Below are 20402 nucleotides of genomic sequence, written 5' to 3' on the forward strand. Positions count from 1 at the left end.
AATCTAGGAGTTGGATTGTATGCAAATTTTCACTTGTTCAATTATTTCACTTTATAATACTTGGGTTTAGAGTTATTTAATCCTGCACAAACATCTGCAATAACAATAGTAATGTCAGAAATGATTCAGATCAGTTTAAGCGAAGAAAAAAAAAAGCCTTCACACAAAGTTTCAATATTTTAACTTACCCTTTCAGATAAACCCTTGGGTACAGATTAGGCCTTCACATCTGTATTCTGGATAACTCCAAGGAGGCTTCCTGCTCTGAGTACACAACAGGGACAAGTTGTTACTGTACTCCACAAAATGGGCACATATTAGGGTTTGTAGTAGCACCAATTTAGCAGCTCTGATGATGGTATGCATCACAAGTGCCTGTCCTTCCCCTCCCAGCTCCATACATTTCTACCCGGTTTCCTCGGCTTGGTGTGGGGGATGGAGCCGAGCCTTGACATTGATGAAATCTGTGCATTGGACCAGTATAAAGCACAACTTATGGCTTATGGACACGAGCCTTATAGCAGCTGAGAAACAGCATGTGCCATTTTGCAAAATGAGTCTCCATGTAGAAGCTGACTGGAAGGTAAGTACACTGAAGAAGCTCGATCAGCCAGCAAGGACCCATTTGTCCTATCAGAGAGGTCATTTGGTTGAGATTTTGTGAGAATCACAGAAGAGCAGAGACTGTGAATGAGAACAGAATGAGAGGGGCACTTCAGCCACCTGAGAGACACACAGGGACAGGGAGCAGATGCGTGGGTTATGGATGGAAAGTGAGTTATTTTCGCATGAAAGGGAGTTGCAGCACAGGAACTGAGATTGGTAGTGATGAGCCAGCTCATCTCAGTGGCTTCAGTGTTCCTGCATGACTGAAATCATGACAGGGATATTTTGATACCTGAATTTCGTCATAACTTACTACTTGGTGTCAAGGAGGAGTATGTGCACAGAATGAAAGGAATCACTGAAGAGTTTATTTCTAAAAATTGTCTGGGAAATAAAAAGAACAAGACAGTGGACAAAGGCCTCTCCATAAATCTGCAGATTAATCCTGAATTAATGCTTCGAATCCAGCCTTTAGATAAAGGGAGAGGTGTGGTCCCTTCCTTGTAAGTGATTAGTGTCCTACATAATTCAGTGCTGGCCTTTGGATGTTTGCACTGCTATGTACATATGTGTACTCTGGCAATAAGCCATAGTCACTCACCCAATGGTGAGGATTAAAATGTTGAACAGCTTCTCCTTCACTGTGCACTCTACCCTGTCAATGAGACAGAGCTCCTGGGGAAAATAAAAAGGTTGCAATCACGTTTGCAAAATCTGAGTCACAACATTATAGATGAAGGAAACAAGCTGCGATTTCACATGCAACTTTTATTCTTACACTTCCTGCTCTTGAGCATTTAGAGTTATGACTTTATGACTTTGATAATAGGGGTAGTTTTTCTTTTTGTCCAAAGGAGACTTATGAAGAAACCCATTATTTTCTATCCATCTGTAGCGAAGTGTCTGCTCCTTGATTCTTCAAGATCATTGGCCAGCTAGGACTATGGCTCTTACTGTGTTCACTGATAGCAAAGCTCTTAACCCATACGAATAAAGGGAAATGGCAGGAAAAGAGTTGGGACATACACAGTGTCATCAGGACATTATTGGAGAAAGTCCAAATAGGTGGTCTCTTCTTGATCTCAGAGCCTGGCTTCTTCCACAGATATTTGTGGCACAAACTTGTCCTTATAAGCAGTTGTTCTCATTCCTGTATTATTTTGGCAGATTAATTACTGAAACAAGTGGATTTTCAGAAGTCTGTTTGCCAAGCCAAAATAAGAATGAGACAACAAAGACACTTCTTTTACTGACTGCATTTCTCCCAGATAAACTTTATGGGGTGTAATAAAGAAAAGGTCTCAGATTTTTTTTTTTTTAGGAATGTTACAAGAATCATAGGAAATGCTAGAAAACTAGACATCGTTTATCCTTACTGACCCTATTATTTAGATAGCTTTTCACAATAAAAAAGATCCCCAAAGTAAGTGGTATTTTCAGATTTAGCTAAAAAGTATGAGATGATCCTGGTTTTACGTTCCTGTGTTCATGCATCTTTGATACAGTCTGCTTATTCTCTGAAAATGCTTGGAACTATGCTCTGTACAAATATAGAGAAGTCTTCAGTCAGCTCTTGTGCTGTATGCAGTCTGCTGTAGGGAGTGTGCTACTCTGTCATTAAATATGAAAATGAGCAACCCTAAAGCAAAAAGAATTAATTTTCTTGTATCTATAGGCTTCTTTGTTCACTTTTACATTTATTCTTTGTGTATAGAAAAACACTGCCTCAAAAAACTTAAGTACAGCTCAAGATATACGATGATGTTGGTGTTTCCAAGTGACAAGGTTTTTTTTAAGGTAAAATAAGATAAAACCTGTTCAAAGGTAAAGCCAAAGGGTTATTTACATGAGTCATGTATCCAAATTTGCTTAAGAGTGGGAATAAAAACAAGTTTTTCAAATGCAAAACTAACATGGTACAATAAAATACTGTCCTTGCAAAATTTTCCAGTGAAATAATAAAATTTGTTGATTTTTAAACATTCTAGATAATGCCTAGTAATTCTTATTATTTTGGTATCCTTTGGTAATTCTTACATAGCAAATGAAACTATCTGCGTTTCATCTCCAATGATGAAATTCCATAGGGAAAAAACCTTGATCTTTTAAGAGACGGCAATCTTATTTTCTTATATGTATGTTTATATACATATAACACTTCTCCACTCCCCAAATAAACACACTGGAGTTCACTTGCATCTGATGAGTGAGTTTGTTCATTCCACATCTTGCATATGTTGAGTAAACTCTAGAGAATCTCACTAGTTGAAGGACATGATAATTATTTTTCCTTTTTAGGAAAAACGCATGTGTCTTAGCCAAAGAACTGGAAGGAAAAAACATTATTTTGTCGTTTGGCTTTTGATTCTTTCCGCAGACATAACTCTGAAGAGCAAGCGAAAAACTGTTTTGACTGCAGTAGATCTAGTGCTTTCTAGAAGCATCACAGGGCTTCTTTATGGTATCTGGATAGCACTGTGATATCTGCTCATATCTGTAGTTTCTGTTGGCTGTGTTAAGGGATGTTAAGATGTGACTGCCTTCTCCAGCACCTCCAGTCCCAGGACTCCCTCTGCCTGGCCACTGGTGCCCACCCCGGTACCCAGGGCCTCTCTCTTTGAGCTGAGGGATGTGGCTGCCACTTTCTCCTTTGCTGGTTCAACCAGTAGCAAAGCTGAACAGGTTTCCCAGCGTCACACAGACAGGACAATGACATGGCCATCGCACAGATTGGCACAGGCAAAGCACTGCTTTCAACAGCACCCACACACAGGACCCACATAAAACATAAACGTGGAAAGCCAAGTCCCCTCATCATCAACTGGTAGAGATAAAAGGTCACTAGGGAAGGCACATGTCCAGACCCACACATGCTCCCCTTGTTTTACACAACTGGCCCCGTTAATGCCCCTTTCTCTCTGTTCCCTCTTTGTTCCTCCCCATTCCCTAACCCTGCATGGTTCCTCATCAGACGGCATAGTCCCACCAACCCCTCAGCGTCCTGGCTCCCCAAGTGTGCATCCTTATGAAGTTCTGAAGCCCTGCTCACCTGCAGTTTCTTGATATCCCACCAATTAGCGTGTCTGATGTTTACTTCTTGTCTTTTTCTCCGTTAAGTTTTTCTGTCAGGTTTGTGTCTCTATATTTTGTTTATGGCTTCCTCCTTCTCTTATTATCCCTTTTTGTACTGAAAAAGTTATTGACCAGATACCCTTAAAGAAGCAGACACTCTGCTTCCCCACACCCTTACAGGTTGTATTCAAACACATTACAGCAAAGAGTAGCTACAAGGTCCTTGTGAATACACTTTCCCATGGTTAGATAGCAGAATCAAGAAAATGCTAGCTGCTTCTTGCCACCAAAATTGAGAATTTTAAACACTTCTTTTTTTTTTCTGATCAGATAGCTTTGATTACCAAATAAAGTGAAGTTGGTCCATTGGTATGAAATAGTCAAGAAAATACTCTCCAGATAGATCCTGGCTTTAAGAGACAGGCCTGATGGTACAGTCATTAAAGTAGAGAACATTCTTCTAGAAGTTAGTGAGAGTTTCACAGGCCTTGGGAAGAAAGCCATAGATTCCTATGAACTGTATGATATTTTCAATTTAAATTAGAGCTAAAGTTTTCAACAGCGTCACTGTATTACTGTGAGTCCTATCATAGAGGAGCACAAGAAAAAAGGTACTGTCCTTCTCCGTCACTGTATGCATACTGTGCTTTATTTTTGTTTCAGTTGTGATCTTCATTAGTATATGGTAAACACTCTCATATTTATGTTTTTCAGGTCAAAAGGTGTGCTATGGTGAACCGAAGCGTTCCTGTTACAAGTTAGCCTATTTCCAGGACTTGTCTAGACGTGTGGGCTTTCAGGAGGCCCGCCAAGCTTGTGAAATTGATGGTGGGGCTTTACTGAGCCTGGAAAGTGAAGCTGAGCAGCAACTAATAGAAAACATGTTGCAAAACCTCACTAAATCAGGCTCCGGGATTTCGGATGGTGATTTCTGGATCGGGTTGTGGAGAAGTGGCGATGGACTAGCCACCTCAAGTGCCTGTCCTGACCTCTACCAGTGGGCTGATGGAAGTATTTCACCATTCAGGTAAGTCTGTAAAACTGCTTATTGAGAAGGTTTCATGGAAAAAAATGGAGAGTGAAACGCATGGCAAGTCTTATAGAAAGAAGCTTGAAGACTTGCCGCCCCATTAAGTTAGTAGCATCCCTCCTTAAATTCCCCAGATAAAGGGGAGATGGCAACCAGGGGTTTGAATTTGAAGCTGTAAAAGGATGGCATAGTGTGGCTTCAACCTACAATTATCTTTGCTCGCATCTCATGAGTTTGCCTCTGTATGGCTTTTGGAGGTTTTCTGCCCCACATAGAGGATTTATGATGTGGTCTGAAATCAGGCAGAGAAATTCTGCAAGACTCTGGCCACCTTGAATCAGGAAGCCAGATATCAAGAAAATTAATGCATGTTACTTAGTGTAAATTGCTCTGTTTCTACCTTGTCTTTTGAAAAGCCTTTAATTTCCTGATTAAGCAAAAGGCCAAAGTAGCAGCAGCTCACAGAACTCAGAACAGGACAGGTAAGAGTCAGGTAGGAAGGAAAACAGGTAGCAGAGCAGTAGTGTGTTATTTCTGCAGAGGTACTTTAGTTAGAAATTTTTTTAAGATCCAGACATATGGAGCCCAGGCTCTAAACTCCTTTCACAGAGGAGTTGTGGGAAATGCAGCGTATCTCTGAAGAGAATGGGAGCGGGGCTATTGGGGTTGACATATTTTCACTCATGTGAACTGCTTTTCTTGACATCCTTATGAACCTTACCTTCAAAATCTTAAAGTTTGTCTTTATGTGTGCCACTAGAAATTGGTACACAGATGAGCCTTCCTGTGGAAGTGAAGCCTGTGTTGTGATGTATCATCAGCCAACTGCAAACCCTGGTCTGGGAGGGCCATACCTTTATCAATGGAATGATGATAGATGCAACATGAAGCACAATTTTATCTGCAAGTATGGCCCAGGTAGGTGAAACTAAAGTTATATTTCACAGGTGGGACACTTTCTTAGAAAAACAATTGCCTTTTGTTTTGTAAAGGAAGCTGCAAATGTCTTGTGGCTTGTGGTACTCATTCCTTTGATGTGTGAGTCTCTGAGCTGACATTAACAGGAGATGTAATGTATCAAATCAAGTGGTAACTTAAGTAAACCTATTTGTATCCAATAAGAATGTTTTCAAGGTTAACTTCACTGTCATGTATTCCCAGGGTTACTGTGATTTAACCCATTCACTAGTTATTTTATTCTCTGCAAGGTGTTTCAAGTGGCTGTTTACTACTTCCCTTCTTGCTGTCAAGTGGAATGACCAAGACATCTCTTGGTCCTACTATTAAAAAAATTACTATGTCGTTGCACTTTCAAACCTCTGACATTTTATACCAACTTATGTGTGATGTCTGTTTCTAAAAGTTTTGACTTAAAGAAAGAAAAGAGAAGCCCAGAGCAGCAGGAAGAAAATCCTGCATTCATGCATGTAGATTTATAGATGTGAAAAGCAGATGCATGCTAGTTCATATGGTGACAGAAAAATCCAGATCTTAAGCAATTTGGCTGTACTTCCAGACATGACATAGGTTCTGCATATGTCAGTAGAGGAAACATGAACGGTAAACTAGAACTTTGTGCAAACAGAAAAGGAACATGAAAAGTAAACCTTCAAGCTGAGCCTGTAACAGTTTCTACCTTTGCTGGTACTTACATTAGATGCAGACGTTTTTCAGCATGAATTATTTTCAAATAATTAATGATGCGTCTGCTTTTCAAAAAAATAAACTGAAAGAACACATATGAAATCCTACTCATAGCAGCTATTTGACCTACCTAATTCTGCAGTTTCCTACCTGCTTTCTCTATGCTCATGATCTAGCAATAATCACTCTCTTTGTAGGGATCCATCTGTCTGTACAGATCCAGGCTATTTTTTCCCTCCAGTTTTGGTGGATAGACAGCTTTCTCACTGTCTAATATCTTAATGGAGATATTAATGGCAATTAACATTTCAAACAGGTATTAAATAGTTGGAAGCCTTGATATACCCACACGTTATACTCACACATTTTAACCCCATCCTTCAAATCTGTTCTTGCTTCTAAAATTATTAGTGGCTCTCACTGTCTTATGGTGATCTGTTATCATTTTGGTCACACAGGCCATTAAAGGAACTGTGGTGTATACAATTTTATTACTTTTACATTTGATCACAATTATTTTGAAATAAGAGAACATAATAAAAATATTTTAAGTTGTTAAAAACATTTTTATGTCAGAAAATGCAGGTTTGATTAAGAAGACTTTATCTGAAGTATATTTCATATCTTTAAAAACAAACAAATATAAGTGAAATAATTATTCTGTAATAGTGAACAACTTACCATTCTAGATGTGATGTGATAATTGGTTTTTTTTCCTATTGCTTTCACAAACTGAAAAAAATGCCGAGTATTTTGGATTGGCAGAAAACAAAGTGATAACAGTAACAATGAAAATGAATTTATATTTCTTTCACTATGTAGAAATAAATTACTAGTGTATAATAAGACATATAATAAGGCAAACAATATGTAGGTAGATTATTATTGGGACTGACATTGTTATGCAGCTAAATACAGTACTGTTGAATTGTAGCTATTTACTTTTCAAGCTGTTGTAATTGTGCTCTTTAGGAAAAGAGGCTATTCTTCAAGAGATATATTTTTCTATCACATGGAGAAGAGTAGATGCATAAATGTATATAAATAGGTATATGACATTTCTTTCACTGCCTGAAGAAAGTACCACAGTGTTTGTAAGAAAATTACATTTACTATCTAAAACCTAGTGAGACTTGCAAATGACCTTGCCCCTCAACCAAATCACTGTAATCACTTCAACATCAGCCATTTGCAATACAAAACCCATCCATTTTACCATGATTATTAAAGTGCCACATGCATATTGAATTTCACTTTGTTATTTGAGTATATTGTTTTCCACAACTTTCCTGGCTGTTTTGAATATATGGTGTATGACACCAGTCACAGACTGAAACACAGAGATTGTAGGTGACCATGCTGAAGTTGCATAAAATTGTAGCATGTTCAGGGCAGTGCTTATTAGGTGGTCTTACTCAAGCAGCATTTACATTTCTGGTAGTCGCTTCCATTTTTCTAACCCCTTTTTATAGTACCTCCCTTGACAGCATTTACTGTTGCAATGTTCAGTCTGGCTTTACATGATATTGATCATTCAGTGATCTTAAATTTAATTATAGGTTGGTAATTGCAAACACATTTAGTTCCTGTCCAACTCCTGTAGGTTTGATTGTACAATGAAATTAAAAACTCATCTCCTCTTCTGCTGTCTAGAGCCAGAACTCAGTTCTTTGTGGTATTTTAGTATCTTTCTTTATATATGGTCAAATGTAACCACTTTTAACCAGAGCAGATGAAATAATTGCCTTTGTTCTAGGAGGCTTTATTGCTCCTTTGATTTCTTGCAGCAGTTTGTGTTTATCAGGAGACTCAGAACTGCAGGGTAATAGCACTACATTAATATAATCTTATGATAAAGGCATGGTAGTCAATCAGTCATGCAGATTCTACTCCTGTGCCCATCCTTTCAATACGAGGTAATTATTTCTATAATCTTTGCAAACACTTAGTTGTAACAATAGCCACAAGTAAACTTGAAAGCCTCTGCAAGGCACCTCAGAACCATGAAGTGGTTCTCCAGTTTCTGATGCATTACAAGAAATATGATACTATCATTCTTCTGTTGGTAACTTCACTTCCTGATGTGATGTGGCCCACTGCCCATGATTGGTATTTTAGGGCTGCCTGTTGCAAAACTGAACTATATGAAGCTGACATCCAACCTCACAAACTTGTGCTGCTTTGTTTTGCTTCATAGCCAACGTTCTGTAAGCATTATTTTGAAAATGTGAATAAGATTTAAGTATTAATCAAGAACACTTCCTCTCTTATATTGTCTTGGGATCATCTGCACAAACAAAACTTTGAATATGAGTTTTATTCAGCAGAGGAAGTTAAGGGATTCAGTGATTTAGCCAGTAACCTAGCAGAAGCCACCAACAATTGGAACTAGAATAGACTATAGCCCTTTTCTAAGGAGAAAGAGTACAAACTAGAAGTGATTTGACACTAGTTTGCAAATAGTCTACTAAAAAGATTAAATGGCGAAGAATTAAGCAATTGTAGCTTTGGAGAATGTATACTGCATGCAAAATAATGAAAACATCTGTTTTATTACGCACACTTTTCATTCTTCAACAATTGATCTCAAATATTGATTTAACAGATAACGTCTTTGAAAAAGAATTGGGAGACAGAGCAGAGCCAGATTACGGTAAGAAATTTCAAAATATTAAATTGGGGTTCAGTGGTAAATACATAACTCTAAGGATAGCTTACAAGAACGTCCAAAATCACTCAAGTTTAACAGCCGTAGTATAAAACTAGAACACAGGAAAAATGAATCCTTTTGAGAGCAAGGGGTACAAATATATGGCTGTGGTTCATGATAACACTGCTCATAATTCTTGTTCCAGATGTAATCCTAATTTTGAAATAAAGTCCTGTTTAAATGCTTATATCTAGCAGTTTAATCAATCCTGAAAAAGTTCACTTTTCCAATATATATTAAGATGTAATTACTATTAATTTATTTAACAACATAACGGCCATACTTTGTATTCACTCTTTCCTTTTCAGGTGTTTTTCCAACAGCCCCAGCAGGAAATCCTTATGACACAAGCAAACCAGAAGATCAGTATCATGTTATTGCTACTGAAACAGGTAATGTGTTCATATGAATTGAGTGTTCTGGTAAAAGTATTAGCAGTTCTGGTAAAAATATCAGCAGTGGACTCAGTTCAATTAATCTTTAACAGTTTCCATTATTGTCAGTCTATTTCCCCAGGAAGGGCCCTGAAAAAGAATACTTTTGAGTAACATTTCACAAGTTTTAGTCAGTCCTCTTTGTAACTGTGGGAACAAATTATTTGCATGTCTCCTCAAACTTCAGTCCAAACCTACAGTTTAGCAGACATCGCAATCTGCACCATAACTCTGACCCTGGTGAGTCTGTCAGGATTTCACTGGTGTTCACCCACCTGTGGAGAGCCTCCTTCTGGGCTATGATACCGCATGCCTTGCCTCTCTGTACCTCCTACTCACCTCTTCCCCAGCCAGTGTAACAAATGTGGTGTATACACTATACTATATCAAATAGCTGGGGCCCACAAAAAAAAGGCACAAATAACTCCTGAAACAGACAGGGAGTGAAGTTTTAAGTTCTATGCAGAATAAGCACTGTGCCATATCTCCCCCATGTACCCTGTGTTTCAAGGAGTATCACATATTAGGAGGAGTTAAATGCTTTGCTGAGATTTATAGCAGAGGTGGCACTTGATATTTTGAAAATGGATACCTACAGCCTAGGAGCCTGCTGTCGCGCTCCCAGCTCCTTAATTGAGCAATCTATATCCTGAACAGAGTCCTGTGGTTCAAGAAGAGTTGTAGCATAGCCTTAATTCAAGGGATTCATAGAATCATTAAAACATTTCATTTGGAAGAGACCCTCAGGATCATCGAGTCCAACCATAACCTAACTCAAGCACTAAACCACGTTCGTAAGAATCTTGTCTAAATGCCTTTTAAACACCTCCAGGGATGGTGACTCCACCACTTCCCTGGGCAGCCTGTTCCAACGCCTGACAATTGTTTCCGGGAAGAATTTTTTCATAATCTCCAATCTAAACCTCCCCTGGCACAACTTGAGGCCATTTCTTCTTGTCCTATTGCTTCCTACTCAGGAGAAGAGACCAACACCCTCCATACTACAACCTCCTTTCAGGTAGTTGCAGACAGCGATCAGGTCTCCCCTCAGCCTCCTTTTCTCCAGGCTAAACAGCCCCAGTTCCCTCAGCTGCTCCTCATCAGACTTGTGCTCCAGACCCCCTACTAGCCATGTCGCCCTTCTCTGAACTCTCTCCATCACCTCAGTGTCTTTCTTGTAGTGAAGGGCCCAAAACTGAACACAAGATTTGAGGTGGGGCTTCACCAGTGCTGAGTGCAGCAGCACCATCACTTCTCTAGTCCTGCTGGCTACACTATTTCTGATACAAGCAGGATGCTGTTGGCCTTTTTGGCCACCTGGGCACACTGATGGCTCATATTCAGTTGGCTGTCAATCAACACCCCCAGATCCCTTTCTGCCAGGCAGCTTTCCAGCCACTTTTCCCTGAGCCTGTAGCACTGCCTGGGGTTGTTGTGACCCAAGTGGCCTTGTTGAACCTCATACAATTGGCTTCAGCCCAATGATCCAGCCGGTCCAGATCCCTCTGTATGGCCTTTCAACCCTCCAGCAGATCAACACTCCCACCCAACTTGGTGTCATCTGCAAACTACTAAGGGTGCACTCTATCCCCTCATCCAGATCACTGATAAAGAGATTAAGCAGAACTGGCCCCAATACTGAGCCCTGGGGAACACCACTCGTGACTGACCGCCAGCTGGGTTTGGCTCTGTTCACCACAACTCTTTCGAACATCTCTGAAAAGGAACTCAGGATTTTACAGGATTACCGCATGAGACTATGAAAAGCTGGTGTTCCCTTTCCATGCTTGGCTGGATTTGAGCCATTTTCCTAACTGATGTTCCCATTGTTCGTAACTCCAGAGGAATGAATATAGTGATGAACTGTATTTTGAAACTGGTAATACTGTTTTGACAAGCAATGCAAAGACTCTCTACCTGAAACTCATAAACAAACCAAACTTGAACATTCACATTTATTCTTGCTAGTGAAAATTTGTTCAAAAGAGGACAACAGGTAAGAAAGTCTCTACAATTTGTACATATAAAGGTATATTTTTATAAAACGGGCATATGGTTACTGAAAAACAGTCACTTTCTGGAAGTTGTAGACCCTGCGCTCTATTCTGGGCAGATAATAGAGTGCCATCTTCTATCATTTCCCACTCCTTTTGCCTAGGGACTTGCAGGGGAGCACATTTAGTTCTCTCCACATTAGCCAAGGACAGTGTAAATTTGTATTTTAAAGGGAATAGGGAGACAAGAGCGGGGTTTATTCCTCTTGTGGTCCTGCATGGCTGGGAATCCCAGATGTAAGGGCCACTGAGTAGATGGGTTATATGGACTGTAAAAATAATAGGCTGTGAAATACACTATCTTTAAATATTTGAATTTTCTATTATAAAATTGGAAATCTTGCATTGACACACATAGAAAATATCAGACTGTAAGTCCTTAAGATGTGTTTTGTGCACTGCTGAAGAAGTACTATTTTAGTCTTGATATTGCTGTGTCATCTTTTTGAAGCTCTTCCTATAGAAGGAATGTGTAAATGTTCTTTTGTGTAACTTAACATATTTCTGACATTTTACTCCAGATGTTTACTCATGTGGTTAAGAGTATTTCAACATGGAAGACATTAATGAGAACTTTTTGTTTTATAGGTATAATTCCAAACCTAATTTATGTCGTAATACCCACTATACCACTACTGTTGTTGATACTGGTGGCTTTTGGGACTTGCTGTTTCCAGATGCTTCATAAAAGGTAAAATATTCTAATCCAGAATGGTTTTATAATGCAGAATTCATGTTTCCATTGGCAAGCTATTAATATTGAAAGACTGCTTACATCTGTCCTCAAATATGCAAATAAGCATCTCTTCATCTATTAAAATCCAAGTAGTTTACAGCTGAACATTCACCATTAGGTTTTTCCACAATACAATGAAATAGTTCCAGGTCTCCCAAAGTGCATTGCGATTAGGACTTCACCTGTTTCTGAAGAAGATATCTTTGCTGACCATTTTTTACACTGAGCTCCCGTCAGCACTTTAACTTCACCTCTTCCATCATGGTTACCACCTATACAGCATCTGGGCTTTGGGGCATAATAATGGGGTTCTCACTGATACAGTGTTAACTCAAGGAATCCCCCCATTTTCTGACCAAAAGTGTAGTTTTTTTCCCAGGATAAACCTAAGGAGCCAGCAGCTGTTTAATGCTGTTTCAGTGCATGTCCCATACAAGCAACAGATGGGCCACTGGAGCAGACAAATTGAAAACAAAGAAGCAAAAACATGTTTTTAGCCACACACCAGTGCAAGTCCTTTGTACATCATGTATTTGTCAAAGAAGATGCATAAAATAAATAAACATGTGCACACAGATGTAGCATAAAACATATTATTATGCAAATAGGAAACATTTCAGTCTGTGATACAGGATATGTTTTGATTCATGCTTTAAAATTCCTTGGACATTTTATCTTTCTCAAAATGTGATCTACCAAGACATGACAACATGTAATTTTTTTTTTTTCTGAACTTATCTTTCTGAAACTTTCAAGGATGCTTTTCGTACTGCAGGTTTTTTATTCAGGAAGCGTTCTCAAGTTAATGTAATCCAGAAAAGTTTAAACTGAAATGTGTCTTATAGATAAACACTATTTTGGTAAAACAAGAGTAATAAACACATTCACAAGCTGTTAACCCTCTTGAAGAGCAGGAATACTAGTAAGGAATATGACAGTACTATTTTAGGAAATTAGAAAAAAAAATTCCTCCTTACTTTTAGTCTTTATTTTTTCTTCATGCGTTTTATTTAGCACTTTCTGAAAATAGCTGAAATACCTTATTTCAAGTGAGAAAACACTCCAAACGTCAAGTCTACAAATGGCTCTATGAGCGAGTGTACACTGATGTTTGCAGCACTCCTTAGTGATGTCTCGTTGAAACAAGTGAACATAAGGAAAAGATATTATTAGCTCTGCATCATAAACTAGATTGTGTCATTATGCTATGCACTTTCCTATAAAGAAAAGGAAAATGTGCACTTTCCAACCTGTCTTATGGCAGGCAAATCCATTGTCATGAAAGGTTGTATCCAAACCTAAGCGCTGGGGCTGTAGAATGTTGGAAACTCAAAGCAAAAAGAGTACTAAAGGAACCATATAGCAATTATAAAGGTAATCTAACTATGGAACCCTTACTACAATGGACCTGGATTTCTTGGTAAGTATGATATACATGTTCATACATTTTCTGGCATCTCTTTCACTCCCCAGAAAAGGTTTAGCTCTCAAAAACTCCTGGGGAAAAAATGAGAGATTCATGGCCCACTGAAATCAATAGAAATAGCATTGTTGACTTCAGTGGGCTTTGATCAGGCCTTTGATGCTATAGCAGTTCATCCAGAAGTAATTCATCTGAACTTCCAAGACTTAAAAATTGCATGACACAGATACTGGAAATTCAACTTGGAAGATTATACTTTTTCTGTTAACTGATTAGTTTGGTAGATTAAAATATACAAAAATTAGGGAGAAATGGATTTGAATGAAAACTTTTTTTTTTCAGAACCTTCATTTTGGGTTGCACCAAAGCTTTTAATTAAAGAAAATAAAACAAATTTTCTCAAAAATTCATTTTGGTATCACCAAAAATGAAGTATTTTCTTTTTTATCTGTTGAAACAGAACTTTGTTTTTTAAAAGAATGTTTCTCCAGCTGTTTCAATTATATTTCCACATATGACCTACCTTGCAAATCATTTTGGTCCATCTCAAATTCACACTTCCTGGGTGAAAAATCAAATTAGAAAAAAAAAAAAAAAAGAGCAATTACTTGAACTGATCATGTGGACATTGTAGGGCTTTAGGAAAGGGATTCTGTCCTTCTGGGGAAGGAGGGATCCCCAGCTTTCCAAATGAACCTGACTTCTCATTCTTTTTTAGGCTTCCACAGCATGGTGACCTTTCCTCTGAAAGCCACAATCCATGGCCAACCAGGACATGCCTAGCTTGAAAGGTCATGACTAATTTTGCCTGGCGTTGGGCTCTTAAAGGGTAGTAATAAGGCAAAGCAAAACATCTTCCCTGTAGCTAGCAGAAATGGTCAGCTCATTCATGCTTAGATGCTCTCCCTTTCATTTCTTCCAGGGAAGCAAGGAGAAACTGCTTCAAAGACCCATCTCCATTATCATCTGAATGCCTTGCAGAAAGTTTAAATTCCAACCTGGTATATTTCTCAGTTTCTATGATTGCATTTGATGGTCAAAACAGTGATATGCTCAAGCTATTTCTTGTGTCTTCCTTACCTCTCTTACTAAACCCTATTTCCTGAACTGGATGTATAGCTGTTGAAAATCAGCATGGGTTCGCTGGAGATAAGCTCATTTTATACAGCTATAGTTCTGATCCAAGGTATTTAGAAATTGTTCCTGCTGTGTGGCAAGGACTCTCCATTCAAAGCATTTCATCATTAATTTATAAAATATGCCTAACTGTGCTGTATTAATCTGGAAGTAAGTAGTGAAACAATTTCTTAAAGAAAGAAGTGCTGAAACTACTTGATTCATTGCAATTACTTTGTTTATAGCATTGTGGCCTGATCTAAAGTCCACTGAAACCACTGGGAGTCTCTTAAATTACTCCAATGGGCTCAGGTACATAATGCGTTACTTTGTAGGATTTCAGAGGTAAGTCTGGAGGGACTAAAAACTACTATACCATCCAGCTCCCTCAGAGTACATTTTAAATCAACTCAGGCTCGCATTTACACACCAAGGAAGGAATAAAACTGAATGCATAGGACTGTTGGGATCTTGGCTCTCAGGCTTCCACCTTGCAGAATTTTGTAGAACCACTTCTTCTCTTCTGGTTTTTACTTAATTGGAAAAAAGAAAACGAAACAAAACAGTGGAAAAATCCTGGCCAGAGAATAAAACATTTTGATTGAAACGCAGCTGCAGTGGCTCATGAAGTGCCTTTTCAGTAGACTTCAGTGCACTGTCATCTACCAACTAAGTGAGGGAAGGTGGTGTGTTGTGGCAGTCATGGCAGAGGTGCTACTTATGTGGAAGGACTGGTGTCAACTTGCTGGATACCTCAGGGCTCCCTGTAAAGATCAGAGCGAAAACTTTCGCAGTGTTGCAGAGCAAGTACTTTTGGAGCCAGTTTTATCTTTTTCATTTAAAAAAATAAAAACAAACACGAAAACGACTATTGACAGTTTTGAATGAAAACTAGGCCTAAGGAAGCTTTCTACCAGTCATTCATTGCTAGGAGTCTGATTCATGTGCCATTATTTCATTTGAAGTTAGGTCAAGCCCTGAAGGGAAGAGACTTTTTGGCCTACCAGTACATGCTGGCACCCATTGGTGTACCATGGTCGCAGGGGTGCAGTTCTGGGGTGCACGTGGGCAGGGTTGCAGTAGCTCCCCGGGGTGGGCGGGCTGCACCCTGACCACCTTGGACGTGGGTTCCGGGACATGTGGACTCCTGCCCCCCATACGTCCCCCCAGACAAGGGAAGCACCCAGCCTCCCACCACCCTGGTCAAATGGGGTCCGCACCCATCTCTGAAAAGACCATTCTGTATGAGTAGATGTGGATTGGGTAAATGTGAACTGAAAACAAAACAAAAAAAAAACCAAAAAGAAATCAGGCCAAGTAATTTTAATTCTTGGGAGGAGCGCTGTTAAGCAGGTTGGTCTGGTAATTTTGGTAACAGTTGCTTACCTCGACCTGCAACTGCAGTGCTATGCTTGGTGCAGAGTGGGCATGACCCGTTTGTGGAGGGGGAACCAATGCTATGAAAGCAACAAAGATGGCCTTCGAATAGGGGATGAAATACCTGGTCTGATCACAAACTTAAATCAGAACTGCAAAGGCACACATGCACTGAAAATAGTTTATATTTTTATTTTTCAGTAAAGGAAGAACAAAAACCAGTCCAAACCAGTCCACACTGTGGATTTCAAAGACGCCTAGGAAGGACAGTAGCATGGAGGTATAACGGTTTACTGACTGAAAACAAAGCAAAAATAACATTTTGCAGTCAGGATGTATTATAATGTCGTCAAAGAACATTAGCTTGGAATGGCTTGAAAATGCAAAGGATCTACAAGAATGAACTGTAAGCTCCCCCTTGAGGCAAATGTTCAGATCATTTTTATATAATGTTTGATTATTAATTCAGTAACAAAATATGCCATGCTAAATAAAGGGTATGTGTTTATTTTGCTAAGAGACGTAAGTTAGCTGGTTGTGAGCTATGAAATGAACAGAGCATTTGAAGTTTTTATGGGAAAATATCTACAATGTATATCAGTTTTACGACTGTTCGTAGTTAAACAAACCCTCTTTGTTTCCTTTAGTCTCTCATGCATTGTAACGTAGTTGATGTACTGTAAATGGAACTGACAATTTTACAGTGTAACAATTATTTATCTTTGCATAAATGTTTGATACAAAATACTTGTTTAGTACTTATTTGTACACCTAACAGGTTTTGATCCTCAAGCACACAAATTATTTTATTACTTACGAACATGGTCACTAGCAGAGATATAGCCACCATGTTGTGACATTGATCTGATGTGGCAAAATTCAAGGATGCATAAAAATCATTTGATGTCATATAATGAATCGACTTTGCCAGGGAATGACCATAACTTTTTGACATATTGGTCCAAGGTCAGCATAGATCACTTGGCAAGTGATACCTCATTAATGGGTGTCCTTCTAAGGTAGCCATTAGTTGTTATTGAAGTAAAATATTTTTACTTTTTCTGAGGAAGAAAAAGAATATCACAATGGCAAGAGTTTAACATTAAAATTACTCGTTTCAGTAAATCTATGTAAAAAAGACATTAAAGATCATTTAAATATAGCTAATAGTTTGTTAGGACTAATGTAAAGTTGGATCAAAGAGAAGACAAATGGCTTTTCTTGGAAGTGGAACTAATAGATTGATCCCAACATTACTCAGACTATTAGCTAGAAAAGCATTAATTATGTTAATTGATAGACAGATTTAGAGGTAACCTTGATACATTTAAAGCCTTCTTTTAGAGTTACTATTAACATCATTAATGTCCATTCTCTTTGGTTCCTTAAGAGCTTTCTGTGCCATGAGAACGGTTTTACTAGTCATCAGGAGTAGATCTTGAGGTGGTAGCAATAGCACTTTGGCTGATTTGTTGGTGACAGTCTGCTGCTGTAGCAGATCGTTAAGGGGTTTTGCTGCAGTTGCAGCAAGAGTTCAAGAGCACAAATTCAAGCTAATTGGCTTTCCATTAACACAGATGCAAAACTATCGCTGGTGAAAGTTGGGGAGAGCTGGACAGAAGCAAAAACATTTTACTCTTTGGGTTGCCTACACTGTGCTACCTGATGTTGACCACAGCTTTGAATTTTAAAGACAAATGTATATCAATTTTTCTGAGTATAGGAAAAAAAAATAAAAAGGGCATTTAAAGTTCAATACCTCTAATTGCGCAATGCTATTGCTGAAGCACTTCTGGAAGCATCTTGAAGTTCCTGTTATGCCATGTTTTTGCTTCCTCTTTGAAGAAGCCTTCTTCTGTAGTTCAGGGTAAGTATTGCTATTCATACTTACAATATTCTATAGTTTTTCCAGTCAGTCACAACTTCTTTCTTTGCTCAGTTACTAACTTCAATTTCCCTTGTAGGGGTTGTAAATAGAGGGAAAATACTATGATCCTGCATGATCACCAAGACCAGAATTGTCTTTCTCCTGACTTAAGTATTGCTTAACTCAATTGAGGGCAAGAGATTCTTCTTTCTTGGGAACAGTTGCAGTAAAAACCTGGTGGGTTTTGGCTTTTTTATTTTTTTTAATTAGTGGTCTTGAAGGATTAACTCTTCAAAGAAAATAGGGAAGGCGGGAGAGTAAAGATTTACATAAAAGTATTTCTTAATACGTTATGCTTCCAAAGGACACGTAAAGGTGTAGCAATTGATATTTTGATTAATGCAGCAGAAGTGACAGAAGTAATTTCCACGTAGCAATTAGGAGAATGTAAATATCTTCAGATGTCTTTCTTACAGGGTGAAGGTGATTGCTCGGCATTTATCAGCACGGACCAGTCTTAAACTCTGTGTGAAGGAAGAATGGAAAGTGTCATGTAATGTTTTTATTATAATGAACTCAAATTCTGTATGTAAAAAGAAATATTGATTATTGGAACAAAATATTTCCATATCATACCACCTCCTTAGGGGAAGGAAATAGTTTGCTTCCAAGTATTTCCTTCACTTAAGAGGATGTAATTCCTAGGTACCAGGTAAAATCTAAACAATGTTAAGGATCTGTTTTGAAGACTGCAAACAGAGCCCAGATCAAACTTATGGTCTTACGACTTCCAACTTTAAGCAGGTGATTCTACTCCATGCAAAACATGCAAATCCCATATATAAACAAATTCTTTCATCTTTATTTCCCTTATTTCCACACAAAAAAGGGAGATAGGAGCGTGGGTAAAAGAGGAAAGGTAGAAACATAGGTGTGTTTAACACTCGTAGAGAAAATACCTAGAAATTAGAATTCGTGCTGCTATTTCCCTTGGATTTTGTTGGGGCTTCCAGGAAAACAACAGGTATTTATGTGGCATAGTCCATTAGTGGCAACAGAATTCCAATTTAAAAAGAAAAGGAACAACAACAACAAACTCTGTCCTTCATATTCACATTAAACTGTACAGAATGGAGAAAGCAAAATGATTTCCAGTTTCAGGTGACAGATTTCATCAACTAGAGATACTTTGGGTGAGCTTGTTGGCTTTTATCTTCAGCTATGGGGTCGCCTCGTGGTGACCATGTTCCCTTCTTCTCACTGCCTCTAAATCTCTTCCAAATGGCAGCAGCAGGTGAGGCAAGGAACTGAAGGATGAACAGTAAACCTTAGCTGGTCCTTGGCATGGCTTCAGTTTGGCATTATGGAAACATTATGCTTCCACTGCCCCTATTTTCCCCAGGGAACATGATTTTTCTTTTTTTTCCCATAGTGATCTCGGCCTTTTCCAAGGAGGAAGCATCCTTTTTTAATCTTTTACACTTTTTTGGATGCAAAGAAGTATAAGTCAGCTCAAGCTTCCACCACCTATTTCAAAGCATCTTGGGCCTGTGACTCAATTGAAAATAACCCATTCTGCCCACATGTTTTAATATAGTAACAACTGGCTTCTCCAAAGGTTAATATGCAGGCAAATGAAGTAATGGATTCTGAATGAAAGCTAAAATGTAGTCGACTAAGGTTATGTTAGTTTTATCTAAATATAAATTAGTTGAAATAAAATATTTCTTTTTAGTTATACTAGTCTATATTAATATATGTTTTTATACCAGAGTTTATAATAGGAAATTTTTTAGTCTGAGGGCATGGTTTATTCATGTATACCTCAAAAATACATCTATGCTTTGCATTTTTGAAGGAAAAGGTACACATAAATAGAAGTGTATTACTGTATTTCTGGGAAGCATATTTTCTAGTAACTGGATCTGCTTTGAGTTGGCTCTTGTACCTCATTAGCAGACTGAAACACCATTTACAACAGTGAGGTATGGTAAATACTGCAGAAATCATGTCACATTTTAATTAAGCATTTTAACATAATTGCTTCATCCAAATCAATTTATACTGCTAGCAGAATGCACTTTATTTTCAGTGGCTGTTTTCAAGTGAAGAAGAGTAACAGCAGAAACAGTAGACCACTACAAAATCTAGGATTTGCAACTAATATTCTAATGTTAAAAGCTGTGTGGTTTGTATGAAAGGTGTCTAAACTATCTTTTATCTTCTCTCTGGCTCAGTTACATCTGTCTGTGGTCCTTGTGGTCACAGATCTGGTGATAAAGCTAAATATTTTGACCTGGACCTAGTACTCTAATGCTTTATAAAGACCTGAA

General features: G+C 38.4%; 1 protein-coding gene across 3 annotated transcripts in view; it reads left to right on the plus strand.

Annotated features, from left to right (window-relative positions):
- CHODL (chondrolectin) overlaps positions 1–16897 on the plus strand; it is a 30459-nt gene extending 13562 nt beyond the window's left edge. Inside the window, exons 2-8 of one of the 3 annotated variants that reach the window (XM_065652241.1) lie at positions 4393–4705; positions 5469–5626; positions 8958–9005; positions 9371–9454; positions 12139–12241; positions 14632–14710; positions 16404–16491. In XM_065652241.1, coding sequence (XP_065508313.1) covers positions 4393–4705; positions 5469–5626; positions 8958–9005; positions 9371–9454; positions 12139–12241; positions 14632–14710; positions 16404–16406 — 788 coding nt within the window. In that variant the 3' untranslated portion in view covers positions 16407–16491. Of the gene's footprint in view, positions 1–4392; positions 4706–5468; positions 5627–8957; positions 9006–9370; positions 9455–12138; positions 12242–14631; positions 14817–16403 lie in introns of those variants that run through there. The other 2 variants (XM_065652233.1, XM_065652224.1) reach the window with 2 other exon arrangements.
- The last annotated feature ends 3505 nt before the right edge of the window (positions 16898–20402 follow it).

Source organism: Caloenas nicobarica, chromosome 1 (assembly GCF_036013445.1).
Source record: "Caloenas nicobarica isolate bCalNic1 chromosome 1, bCalNic1.hap1, whole genome shotgun sequence".
In the NCBI taxonomy this organism is placed as follows: Eukaryota; Metazoa; Chordata; class Aves; order Columbiformes; family Columbidae; genus Caloenas; species Caloenas nicobarica.